The sequence below is a fragment of the Haliaeetus leucocephalus genome, unplaced genomic scaffold (assembly GCF_000737465.1).
Source record: "Haliaeetus leucocephalus isolate CR32 unplaced genomic scaffold, Haliaeetus_leucocephalus-4.0 Scaffold295, whole genome shotgun sequence".
Taxonomy (NCBI): Eukaryota; Metazoa; Chordata; class Aves; order Accipitriformes; family Accipitridae; genus Haliaeetus; species Haliaeetus leucocephalus.
The window spans coordinates 3499393-3513023 of NW_010972731.1; the positions used below are offsets into that span (position 1 = coordinate 3499393).

The window sequence follows — 13631 nt, forward strand, 5'->3', positions numbered from 1 at the left end:
CAGTAACTCCCCATCTAATCTTGAGCAGATCACTTACCCTTTCTCTTCTTTTGGAAGTGGGGATAAAGGCAGTGTTACCTCTCTCGGGGCACCGCAAACATTAATGAACGAAACCAGGCGCTGGAGATGTTTACGTGGAAAGTGCTATTCAGCTGCGTACGGGTTGCATATTGCCTCTGCTCTCCTAGGCCTATTTTAATTATACGGCACGGCCAGCCCGTCAGAGCCCTAATCCCAGGATCTAATCTTGGAGGCACCAGACAGCTGCCTGTCTGCCCTGTTTACTCCGAGGAGCGCCCTTGGGGCTGCGTCGAGGGCGATGCAGCCGACGGAAGCACGCAGAGCCGGTACCTGCCGGGGGGACAGCCAGGACCCTGCTCGCCCCGCCGGGCCGGGGCAGCTCAAGCTCTGACAGCGATGTGCCTCTCTGACAGCGACGGCACAGGAGTGGCATCAGGCAGAAAACACGGCCCTGGGTCCTCCCCTGGTTAACAAGAGCCTGGGTGGAGGATGCGTCTACGGACACCCAGATCTAATTCTTGAGAATACACACGGCTTCAGTCCTTCCCAAGCATCAGGCTTATATAAATACATACACATACAAATACAGGATATATATACGGCCTCCGGCAGCAGTAAGAGTCTCATATGCAGATCTTCAATAGTTCTTCCCATCTGTAGGTCTTGCAGGACAAGGACATTGCAGAACTTCAGGGACCATTCTGAAAAGGGGAAAGATTATCTTTTCCCTGTTGCCTGCATTCACCTGATGCAAAAACCGTTTTAATTATGATATAACAGGATCATCCTCACTACTCTGACTATCAAGAACAGGCACTGCTTTTGTGCACACAGAGACATCAGTAAAATAGAAGCTTTATTTACAGGATGAAATTCCTCCTTCAAAAAGCGCTAGAGATAAACCAAAGGAATATTAATGCAACATCGTGAATACCAAATGCATGAAATTCTGACTCAATAAAAGGCAGACAGCTGGGTATTCTGATAAAAATGGGCCTTTATTTTTTAATTCTTCCTTTCATTACCTGGATTCTGTGTTTGTCAGAGCAACAAAATATAGTTTCTTTGATACGCGACAAATCTGAAAACAATCCTGCAAGTAGCACAACACAAAAACTCCCACAAAAAGGGAAAGCTATAAAATTTGAGAGGCGACGAGGCTTTCAGAAGTGCCAGTTTCCCAGTGCAATGGCTGGAAGGGTGGCCTGGCCTGGCGGCAGTTCAATCATTTTGTAACGAAGGACAAATACTTTCAACATCCTGAGAAAGAGGGCGGGGGGGAAGGGGGGCACGGCTCCCTTGCTTTCCCTCCTCCTGCTATTCTTTCTCCTCCCTCCCCCCACCCCTTGGATTTTCAATAGCTCTTTAGTGTTTCCATCAAAGGCTTTTACCATTCATCCTCCCTTCTGGTGCCTGCCTTCCACCTGTCTATCCATCATAGCCCTAACCCAGGTCCTTTTTTTTCCCCCCTTTGCTATTTTTCACGCGGTGGGATTTGTTTATAAGCTTCTGTATTACCTAAGCTTGAGGGGAGGAGGCTGCTGGGAGGAAAGTGAGAAAGCAGGATTAAGGAGGAGTAATTCAGCTCCATTGCATTTCCATCTGAACGGTCATAAAATGTGCAAATCCTGTTCCTGGGAATTTCATGTCAGAGGCCTTCCCTGCCGTTGCTCTTCCCGTGCCCCCTCTCACTCTCCTTTTCACACAAAAACAAGTGTTGGGAAAGATGCTTGTGACTCCACGGACACCAAAGGCCACGATGTGTGTGCCAGCGGGGAGAAGGCTCCTACCAGCACGTGTGCAGGGCAGACACTCCAGATGTGACCATAAACTACAGATGCGGGGGTGGGAGGCTGCAGAGATAGAATTCGGCAGGACAAGAGGAGTAAGCGGGGAAAGGCTGTTTAATACGACAGCTCCCAACACCCCCAGCTATAATTAATTAGCCTGGCTACAAAATAAAAATAAGGTAACTTTTCAGGCTTTTTCACTCTGTAAGAAAATGACACAGAAATATATGTGATTCAGACTCCATCAGCTTGAAGAGTCGCTACTATCTCCTTTTTAGCTCATCTATCATCACAAGGCACCAAAATAGACACAGGACAGCTTTCTAGACCTCAAAGATCCAACAACAATCCATCTTTGATCAAACTGCAAGACAGAAAAAGGACCACCACCACATACAGGTCAACGAAGCTTTGCCATTGATTCAAGCAGAGTCTACGTGGTTGGATGTGGCCTCTGTGCACCCTTGCTACCTGACCAAACACATTCAGAACAGCAAGTAGTACTAAAAAAGGAGGTGGCCGTTAACATGTCCCCAACCCTAATGAGCCCACAAACCTTTTCTTGGTGGAACTTCCTGTCATGTCTGCTGGACTTGGCAACAGCTGGCAGCATTCTTCCACTTACGGACACATCTTGGAGATACTGAGGATCACCCAACAGGTAGCACATGTCAAAATAAGTTTCTTTGATTGGTAGTTATTTATTATTTTTAAATAAAACGAGAAGAGATTGAATGGGCCGCCCATCAGCAGCTCAGTTGGTTGGCAACTGCTTGGACAGTTTGACCATACATATGACAAGACAAAATCAATTTCACTTGCTTGCAGTAGCAGTTTGCTATAAACTCAGTCCATCAAGGATTTATAGTTCTAGCAGCAGTGGGATATATAAAATGAGAAGCCCTTTCATCCTTAAACTGCTCTGCAGTCTGGTCGAGATGATGAAGTCATTGTTTCTAAGGCCAGAGGAGAGCAGGAGTTCATTCAGCCAGTTCAGCCGTGCTAGGAGGAAGCGTGCAAATTGGGTCCAAAGACGAGAGGAGGCCCAGAGAAACAGCAGCCCTTGGTTTTGCAGAACAGTCAAAAAGAAATCCTCAATGATGCTAGCCTTGCTTTGCAGGCTGGAGGGGAGCAGTATTTCCATCAACTAAATCATCTGAACTCTTTGGCTTCCCTGAGGGCACCGCAACAGGACAGACTGCAATCGCTCACCAGAGTCACTCTCAGATGTTTGTGTTCTTCCCACCCACCAGCAGCCTCGAACCTGAGCAAGTCTTTGGCACAGCAGGTGGTATCCTTAATCCCAAGGAGGGCCAGCCCGAAGCGAAGATTAGCAGAAGAATTTGTTTTCATTAAAATCCAACCTACCATTACCATCCTATCTGATGGTGCGGGTTTAAAATGCGCATGTCCAGCTATTCTAGCAGCTCTGTTTCTGCAGGGAAAGGGCAGTTCAGCAACCCGCCTCTTCACTTTCTAATGTCTTTCTTTCTTTTAACCAACAAGTAACTAAGACAGACACAGCGAGGAATGTTAAATGCACCTCCTCCTGGAGAATTTTGCCAGCAAGTTCAATGGAATTGGGATTTTACCTTTATTATGTTTCTTTTGACCATGGAACTGGTCTGATTTTCCTCCCAGAGAAATTTTTTTCATGGGCCCGTGGAAAAAAAAACCAACAAAACAGAAAGAGACATACAAATAAACACTAATACGTGCAGGAAAAATACAAACCTTAGCACCATGCACTCCCTTCATTATTAGACAAAGGTTGGGAAGGGTTCACAAGTGTAAAATGCTCATGTGAATTATGAGATTACTGCTCAGTTTTCTTTCAAGTCGTGGGCTGGAAACAGATGGTGGCTGTAGCATTTATGACGGCACAACATGTTACTGCAAGCCTAGCCATCTCTCTCTCTCTCTCCTCAAAAATGCAGCTGCAAGGAAAGTTGTGGAAAATCACATTAATCGTCTCTTCCACCACACAGTTTTCCAGCCCTTCATCCCTGGCCAGCACATGGACAGAGCCATCTTGTATCCCAGTAAGAATACTCTTCTAATCCCTGTCCTGAATAGTTACCACTGACTGGCTTATTTAACAGCTAGTTAAAATGTGGGGTTTGTTAGCATCGTAAAAAAGCCTCCAGAAAGCAGGTCCTTAAGGTCAGAGCAGATGCCATGTGACCCCAAGCGCTCCATAAGGGAAACACTCAGAAAGAAGCAATCAGACTGTCTTTCAGCTGTTTATTTCAACATTCAGTTCAGGCCAAGCAGGTTGATTTATAGAGAAGCAGACAGACAGATACAACATTTGCAAAAGCATCTTTGTGACTTAGGAATCCAAATCTCACTTTCAAGCGTGAGTAGAAACTTTCAGAAGGGCAATCGCCTCTTGATTTTCAGTAACATAGCCTTCCAGAGACCACAAGTTTAGAAGTACTGGGTGCCTAAAGATACAAAGAGCAACCAACCCGATATTTAAGTATCTTGCCTGTACATAAGAAAAAAACGTTCAAGCCTCACTACCCGTGTGCTTCGGTCTTGATGGGAATGCCTTGCCGCCTACAGTACGTTCATACATACAGCAAAGCTATCCTTACAATCTGAGTGAAATACAAGAGCTGGCAGGTGGACACATCTCCCGTGGTGAAGAACAGCAAGGTAAGCGGCACGTGCGCAATACTCCGCGCGTGATAGACGTGCACCCAACACTGGCTGGTGCTAACTTGGGGACAGCACGTCTGGACTTGAAAACATGAGCTGAGCCTGGGGCACATCCCCTCAGCTCTCTAGTCACCATCGAGGGGCCTGCTTGCACCAGGGAACTCTTTAAACAGTAGAAAATTATTACTTGTCATCCGTAGGATCTCTGGGTGCTTTACAAATATGAAATATTCCTGTTTCACAACACTTCTGAGAGCACCAACTCACTAACAGCAAATCCAGTAGCTTGGGATTCAGGCCCTTGTCCAAAACCAGGATTTTAGGATTACTTCTTCAATTGAGCTAATTAAGAGTCTGTCAAATATTAATTCTCCAGACAAGTGTCACTGGTAAATCTGAGTATCCATTTTGCTATTCTCACTTTGCTGGCCTCACTACCTGATTGAGAACATCAGCATCGACTTTACCGTGTTCATCCTTAGCCATTCAAATGTATTCCTGCTGTCCTCCCTGCAGCTAGGTAAGATGCAGTGCGGTATTTCTGCCTTCTAGGGTGTAGAACAGGGCAACTGAAAACAAGATAAACTTTTAGCATTCCCTTTATCACTTTTTGCAGCTAGACTAGGAAGTTGCTACATAAATTCAATAGTGTACACACTTGAAACTTTAAAAAGCCTTTTCCCAGAGGTAGACTCTTTTTTGGTGATATGACCATACACATCCACTGCATTATCTATGGTAACTGCAAAAGCCCTGAGACTCTTCCTCTAAGATACAGAAGGTGCCTTTTTTTTTCTTTTGCAAACCTCATCCTGCAGAATTCATTAGTATCCTATGCAACAATGTACTTCCTGTAAGTAATGGGCTATAAAGTGTATTAGAAGTTTCCACTTCTGGTTTTATCTTTTCCTGATCTAGCCTGAAAATTCTTTTGAAGTTTCTCAAAGTGTTCTTCATGTATGCTTGTTTTAGGAAATACCAGATCACTATTGGCAAACTTCTCCTTAATTAAGAAGATAAAGGAATCAAGATGATACGATCTGCTTAATTTCCCACCTTTTTAAGGTACTATTTTTTTTTTCACTTGCCTTAGAAAAGAAACATGCTGAAGAAAATAAGGAAGGAAGAGACCTTAGAGGCCCAGAGAGGGCAAGCATTGCTATAGGCTTTCTAGTGTAGCTGAGCTCGCTGGTAGAAAGCCACTGAATAGTTAAAGCCTTCCCTCAATACTATGGAATAGTTTACTGCAAGGCTGCAGAACGCTTCTGAAACTAACATCACTCCAGGCAATGCATAAGAGGAAAAGACTAAGCTTACACTGCGTTAGCCAGTAGGCTCTTCAGGGCCTCAGCTTAGCAAGCCAACTCAGATCATGCCTAACTTTAAGCAAGAGTAACTTCAAAGAAACATCTCACATGCCTCAAGTTCAGCCTTCCACTGACTGTCTTGCTGAATCACAACTTAGGGGAACGCTGGGAGCTAATGGGAAACATTTGCGCTTGCTAACTGCAGCTGCAAGGTCCCCAAACCCCTATTAGGTATGCAGACATAGCCTAACCGTTCTGGATCAGCCAGCAGGCTCTGCACAACAAATGGATACAAGCTGTTACACAAGCTCTTCTGAAGCACATGTAAGAGAAACATATCCCTCAATAAATAGTGACAATTTAATTTAAAAGCAGTATTTGTGGCAATCGGTAAGGTATGCAAGCTGAGCATTAACCTGCAGGACTCATACGTGGCCTGTTGAAGAAACCAGTCTATCTGGGATAAATTGCTTCTGTCATTTTTGTTGTGGAAACCCACTGCATTCAAGGGGAATTCAGATCCTGAACACATTTTTGAGTAGCTTCCTGGCTCCAAAGAGACCTCTGAGCATCTTACTTTACTGTGGGTGTGTTTGGACCAAGAAACGTCTTCACTCCCAAGTGCATGAGCACCGAGCCCTCAGTCTGCACGGGAATCTTGCTGTCGAGCAGATACGTCTCTCAATCACACACAATGCAGCATGAGACCTTCCTCTGTATGAGGGACGTGTTGGCGTCAGGGAAACATCAGCCCTCAAGGCAAGGGGGAAAGGGGGAAACTGCAGTGCTTAGTGGCAGCCAGGGAGGCTGTGTCTTCAGGCAGGACTGTTTGAGCACGAGAAGACCTATCTTGGCTTCCCTGAAGTGCTGCAGCATCTCTCCCTCCTTCTCTGGCCCCATACAGCAGACACAGCTGGGCAACAGGCTCCAGCAGAACAGGGCCCATAGCAGAAAACCTGACCTCTCGAAACTTCCCTGGTCTTCAGCTTGAACCAGCACCACCTTTATATAGAACAGACATGTAAAGCCAAAGTGCTAAGGAAAAGGTGAAGCATGGATCGAGTAAGGCGGACTCCCCACCTGAAAGATCAGGCTGTCCCAGCAGCAAACAGGGCATGCAACAGGCACTTGAAAAGTCACTGCTGGGAAACACCTACACCAAACAGCAGAAAGCAAACTTAAGGTTTGAGTGCTGCTACCCAGAGAAGGAAGGCAACACTCATGGTGACATCCCTGGGTCAAAATTAGTCTCTGTGGAACAAAGACAGAGGCATTCTGAAGCCAACTGAGGCTTCCTGAAAGTCTTGTAAAAATGAATTAAAATTGGATGCCCAAATTGCTTAGACTACTGAAAAAAATCACAGCTTGGGATGTCAGGCAATTCTGGTGAGCTCTTGATGCTTCACTGAGGTCTACAAGTTTGAGTTCATCCCCAAAGGGAGCTGAGGCCGCTCAGCACTTCACCCACAGACCCTCTGTGGACAGTCTTCTTTCTTGTGGTCAGACAGGGGATATCTTGAATTTATGTCTTGCTTCGCCCCTTGTAAGCAAACAAAACAATTTCTATGAGTTATTCTACCCACTAATTGCCAAGGAAAAGTCTGGTAACAAATGCTCTGCATTTTTGACAGGTCAGAGGCTTCCCTAAACAAAGTTGCTGTTTTATGTTTTCTAACAGCACATGTTCACATCCGGGGACCTCGGCAAATTCCAGTGTGGATGAGTCTCTGTGGGAAATTGCTTTTCCAGATTTTCTTGTTTTAACTGCTCCAGGAAATGAGTCTATTTTTACAACAACACTAAACAGCAAAATATGAAATCATTATCTGCTTTGTGGCAAGAGTTTCGGGTCAATTCTCAGGTAACTGTCATCTCCAGTGAAGTCAATGCAGTTGCATCTATTTATGCAAGTTAGTGATCTGGCCAATTATGTAATTGGTTGATCAGTTACTGGAACATAGAGCTACCATTGGCCTAAGGAGTGTCCCATTTTCATAAGTCTCAAAGTTCATCCAAGCCCTGATGTATCGATAAGTGAAGTATTCAAGTATTATGGACTGTAAAGATCATCATTAACTGCTGAAAGATTTAAGCATGAGCATTTTCTACGAACATCTACTTTGTCAGTGAATGATCAATATATGTATTATACTTCCTGGATTCTTTTTTCACCTGCCAAATACACCAGGGTGGGATTTTCAGAAGTGTTTAAAAATGCTTTTCTTCTACTTATCTGTGATTGCTTTCAAGAATCAAGATATTTTCAAAATCCCCAGGGGATTTCAAGTGCTATGGGCTCAACTGCATCTCTGGGTGCTTCTGGTTTTTGCATACCTGATCTTAACAGCTACTCTCAATTTCAAAGATGGACAGTAAAACCAGTTGCCTGCATTATGCAAGATGAAAGATAGTACGTAAAGGCCAAAACACCACGTCTGATCTTGGGAAGATGAGTGTGCAACACTTGTTAGAAACTTGGCTCCTTATTTCCCTGTTTGAGGGACTACTCCAGCCTTCGTATGTGGATTTCTTTTCTGTTGAAGCACACAAGTCAGCCTTTCTTTGTGCATTTTTATCTAAGATCGTGGAAGACATTTGGTATGCCCAAGTATCGGCCCCAACAGAAATTTTTAGATGCTAAAACCTCAAACCAAGTCAGATTTGATGGCCTGCTAATGAGTCAAATACAATAATGACTGGATTCCCCTCTAGGGGAAGAAGGAACACTGGAAGAATGTGACACTGAAACCTTCAGTGACAGAAATTCTATCACCAGGACGTCGCCAGAATTTCATGTATTGATTATGAACGAGACTAAGAGTTAGCACGTCCTTAGTTTCAGGTTGGGAACTACGTATTCTTGACTTTACACCTAACTGAAAAGCTCACCAAACGTCGCTCAAGATACTAGCATACAGAAAACAAACTTAGAGACAATATCTAAGGAAAACAGTACCTAACCTATGACTTGTTCTTTGATTTACAACTGTGATTGCAGGCCCCACCTCACAGTCATATGCCATGATAATAGGTAGCAGTTCAGTGAGAAGCAGCCATAACTTTTTACATGTTGTAGTAATTCTGAGCTACTTCAGCACATAATTTAGCCTGATACAGCAAATAATTAGAATGACTAAAGGGACAGGTAACATTCCACAACTGAAAAATTAATGATCAAGCTTTTGATCTTTTCCATTTTATCTTCTAATTACTTTTTTTTTCCCCTAAACTAAAAGTTGCCAAATTTCACAGGAAATTTGTTCTCAGTATTTTTTCCCATCTCAAATTTGTGTGTTACGGGTATGACTCTGAGTTTTCAAATTATATTCTCTGAGGTATCCAAACAGATAATCTTAAATAGGCTCACTAGCACTAGTAATTGCAGTCCTGAATCCACCCACGCCAGGGAAGTACTTTCCCAAAAAAGAACAAACATGTATTTCAAAATGGCAACCTCCATGGGAGTAGAAGAGAGAGGAATTCTCCCAGCTGTTTTTCTAGTTGTATATTCTAGCCTTGTTACTTCATCTTTGGGGTTGCTTACAACATACTTCAGTACTCTAAGAGCACGAAGACCCCCCATCCCACAACTGGGATCCAGTGTCAGGAAGGCACACCCTACTCAAGAAGAGTAATAAAGCATCAACTCTGTTCCATTTGCCTGAGGTCAATGGGATGTTTGTCCGAAGTTACAAGCATGCTTAGGCACTGGTTTGAAGAAGGGCAAACACAGGCACCTCTTAAAGTGCTTTTCCACGTTAGGGCCTGGGAAAAAGAATCAGGATTGGGCCCATGGTAAAAACAGTTCCCTTAGGAAATGTTACCCACACCATAAAAGGAGTGAATGACACAGAACTGAAGGGACGTACAATGAAAATTGTCTACTGAATTTTTGTAAATTCCCATAAAATCTGAGTCTTGATTTGTTCTATGTGGATAATTTTCACTGTAAGTCACAAAAGGTTGACTCCTTAGAGATGCAGGAAATGACTAGTTCATGATAGCATAAAAGGCTGCATAATTGCATGGGCAGAAAGCTGGATTTTCATCAGTCACTACATTCTCTGATGATATCGCAGTGGTTTTTGATCATGTATCCGATGCACAATAATTAGGCAAAATGACTTACCCTCAATCTTTTCAGTATTTAGCTCTAAGGGTGCAAGGATTCATTCTTGGAAAGGGAAGATGGTCGTGTGATTTAGGGCACTGGATGAGCACTCAGATCTGAGTCCTATCCCTGGTTCTGCCATAGCCTTGCTGTGTGACCTTGCACAGTCATTTCTCCATGCCTCGGTCTCGCCTAAAATGGGATAACAATAGTTCTTTATTTCAGAGGAGATATGAGCACAAACCAGTTCAAGGCTGTGCCGCAGAGATGCTACAGCAAAGAGTGGCACAGAAAAGCTCAGACATGGAATAATACCTTGCTATTAAAATGTGGGAAAATACACAGCAATTAAATGGAATAATAAATACAAAACATAGGCTGATTTTTGAGGAAGGCAACACTGATAGGCTTTTCTCTGTTACCTGAAATTAAAGCAAACTTAAGTGGGATTCTTACGAGTTTAAACAATTTTTATCTGACTCTGTTTCTGAGATCTGCTAGTACTAGAAGCTGTGTTATTAAGAAACACCAAGAAAATTACTTCATTGAAAACCTCCACATTGTTTCTGTTTTAAAGCAACCATGATTTCCAGCCCAAAAGAGGGCCAGATAGATATTGAGTAAGATTTTCGAAGCCATGGAAGGGGCCTACGAACATGATTTCTTTCAATTTACAGTAAAATATGAGCATGCAAATCTGAGGTAGCTTTGAAACTTCATCTTTGCTTTTGGGTACACTTTCAAATTAAATTATAAATGGGGCCACTGATCTTAAATGAACTGTCAGATGTCTGGAATAGCTTCAGTGCCGCTGTTCCAGAGTTACACTGTTGCTGGAATTGGACAGAGCTTTAGCAGGGAGCCTTCAGTAATGAGTATTTTTCCAAATGCAAAGATGAATCCTTTTCTCTCCACAAACACCTGTCTATATAACAGCATTTGTCTTTCCTCTGGGGGTCAGTTATGGGCCTGTATGTCTGGGAGACAGGATCTCGGGGCACATGCCTAGATAAAGCAACTGATTTGGAGATAAAAAGGTTGTTCTGTCAGGCAGGAGGAGAGAGAAGAGATATATGATGAGACAGATCCTAGGAAGGGAAAATCATTTTTGAGAGACAGAAACAGAGGGATGGGAAAGTCAGGCAGAGAACAGCTGGAAAGTAGACCACAGCAATGCAACAGGGAACCGAGGAGGACAGCCAAGAGAACCTCATAGCCGGAATGCTGAAGCCCGCTGGAGGGAGGAGACCCATGAGATGCTGTCCAAGCAGAGTTAAAAGCCTAAGCTCAAAGACACGGAAGTGCTGGAGCTGCCCAGGAACCTCCAGGGCTGGAGAGGAGCAACTGCCTGTAGTCACCACGCACTGTCTAATAAAGCAGATGCCAAGCAGGACGGAGGACAGGAGAAAAGGAAAGCAAACTGGCACGTAATCCTTGATTTCACTCAACAAAAGCAACTGAAGGGCAGCTCTGGAAAGATGAAGCACAGAATTAGATGTAATGAATTGACTAGAGAACCAGTGATCGTGCACCATATTATAACACTGAGATTGTTTTCAGGCAGTCCCCTACATATACACTTTCTGACCAGAAAAGATCTCAAAAAAGATTAAATCAGACCAACAACTTCTGAATCTCTGGACAGAGGAAGTGACTGCAGAACGTAAAACAGAAAAACGTTTTATCCCCAAATATCTACCTACTATGTGCAAGGACAAAAACGACAAGGTGTTAAAAGGATTGCATGGAAACGTGACTTACAACTATCATCTTCAACTCCTTCATTAAGCCCCCATACTAGACCCCCACCCCACAAATAAAAGAGCTGTCAATCAGATATCTTGCAGCTCCAAATGCTCACACCCTTCCCTGTAACACTCCAAATGCAGCACTTTAAAAGTCCAGATGGAGTCCACCACCTCCAGTAGACAGTGGAAGAAGATATGACACAGCATTCACAAATGCACAGAGAACTGTTTAATTTACAGCCACAATGGTGAAACAAACCATTTCAGAGCTTGGACATTCAAAGTTAAGTCTGACACTCATTCTTATATTCACTTATTGTGCTTAAGTATTAGAGAACACAGGATTACATTAACCGTACACGACAATCTGAGATCCCTGCAGGACCGAGTAGTGGAAGGGATGAGCAAGAATGAGGGACCAGCCCCTCAAGTGGTGTAAGCTGGTACAGCTCCATTGCATGCAATGGAGTGATGGTGATTTACACCAGCTGAGGATATGGCCCTTGAAATGTCCAACTTAACTTTGAATTAATGTCTCCTGTGTCACAACCTTTAATGTTACTGTTCCTTCTGGTTGTATCTGCCACTTTGAAGAAGAAGGACTAACACTATAGCCTGTAATGTTCGAAAGGCTGGCGGGTAGTATCTCAGCTGGACTACAGTAAGTGACGCTCACACCGTGACACTACTCCTCATATCGTAAAAACCGTGGACTGGATCCTCATCTGATGTAAATTAGCTTAGGGGCGGCTGAAGTCAAAAACGTTTGCCAATTTATACTAGCTGAGAATATAGCCCTGAGATTTTTGCGTTTGCTGCTGCATGCCATATAAACACTGTGCTTGAGAACAAAGACTCACATGTGTTTCATTCCTGGTAACAAATTAACTCGAGACCACAAGTCTCAAACAAACGACTACTGGAAAAGACTCCACTCAGTCTTCATTCTCTCCTGGTTTTCTGAATTTGGCATAAAACATTTATTTGCTGGCACCAATAAAATGCATGCCTCTCAGTTTGCTTTTTTTTTTCCAAGACTACTGTAGGGCCAGATTCTCTCGTGATGTAAATCAGCAGAGCTCCATTATATTCAATGGAGTTACTCCAGGGAAGCTGGCCCACAGATCTGAATGCAACCTTCTTATGCCAGTGCAACCACAGGACTCTCAAAAAGTTGTTTTTGCAAATTATTCCACTTAAGTGACTTCTGACATCCTTTCATACCTGCACAGTGTCTGAGTGGGTCACATAATGCTTTTCATCTACATGATTTTAATGGATATATGGGTTTTTTTCATTAGATATCTTTTAGACAAAAAAGGAACGGAGCAACATTATTGGCATCCCACTGAAACATAAATATATAAATTACATTTTATACACTTTTTTAAACGCAGACACATACATTCATGTGCATAACATTGTGAACAGTACACTTAGTGGAAAACAAGCACAGACAATCTTAGTTAAATGTATTTCCAGTTTTGGTGCTCAACAAATACACTGGGAAAATGATCACAAAATAGAACGGTGACTAACTCTATCTCTGCATTAGCATCTGAAGCCAATAATGCCTGTTAGCTAACATTGCTTTGTTTGGTTGAAACTGGACATAGCTACAGGAACAGGAGGGGAATGTTTGAACTATATTTAAAGAAACTGAGAAGTTAAAAATCTCTCTCTCTTCTGTTGTTTTAAGGTTCTGCAGTTCATTCACATTTGAAGATATTTTTTATTTGAGTGGAAACACTGTCTTCAAGACAAACTTTTTTGTGTTCCAAACTAAGAAAACTCTTTCATCTCTCTGTAGATGTTTCACAAATAAAAGAATCCAGTAGTTCATTTTACATATCCAATGTGATAATCCAAATAAAACAAAGGGTACATAATCCAAACTACTGGGGTGGGGCAGTGATTTTGGCCAAATGAGTAGCCATGTCATATCTGGCACAGCCCTACATTTCCAAAGCAGTACAGAAGGATTCAGCCA

At 43.1% G+C, this 13631-nt stretch overlaps 1 protein-coding gene across 1 annotated transcript in view; it reads right to left on the reverse strand.

Moving 5' to 3' along the window:
• Positions 1-3468: 3468 nt before the first annotated feature.
• PDGFA (platelet-derived growth factor alpha polypeptide) overlaps positions 3469-13631 on the reverse strand; it is a 33994-nt gene continuing 23831 nt past the window's right edge. The window contains exons 6-7 of the mRNA XM_010570246.1: positions 9912-10085; positions 3469-3748 (exon numbers count right to left, since the gene is read on the reverse strand). Of these exons, the coding sequence (XP_010568548.1) occupies positions 9952-10085 (134 nt within the window). The 3' untranslated portion in view covers positions 3469-3748; positions 9912-9951. The remainder of the gene's footprint in view (positions 3749-9911; positions 10086-13631) is intronic.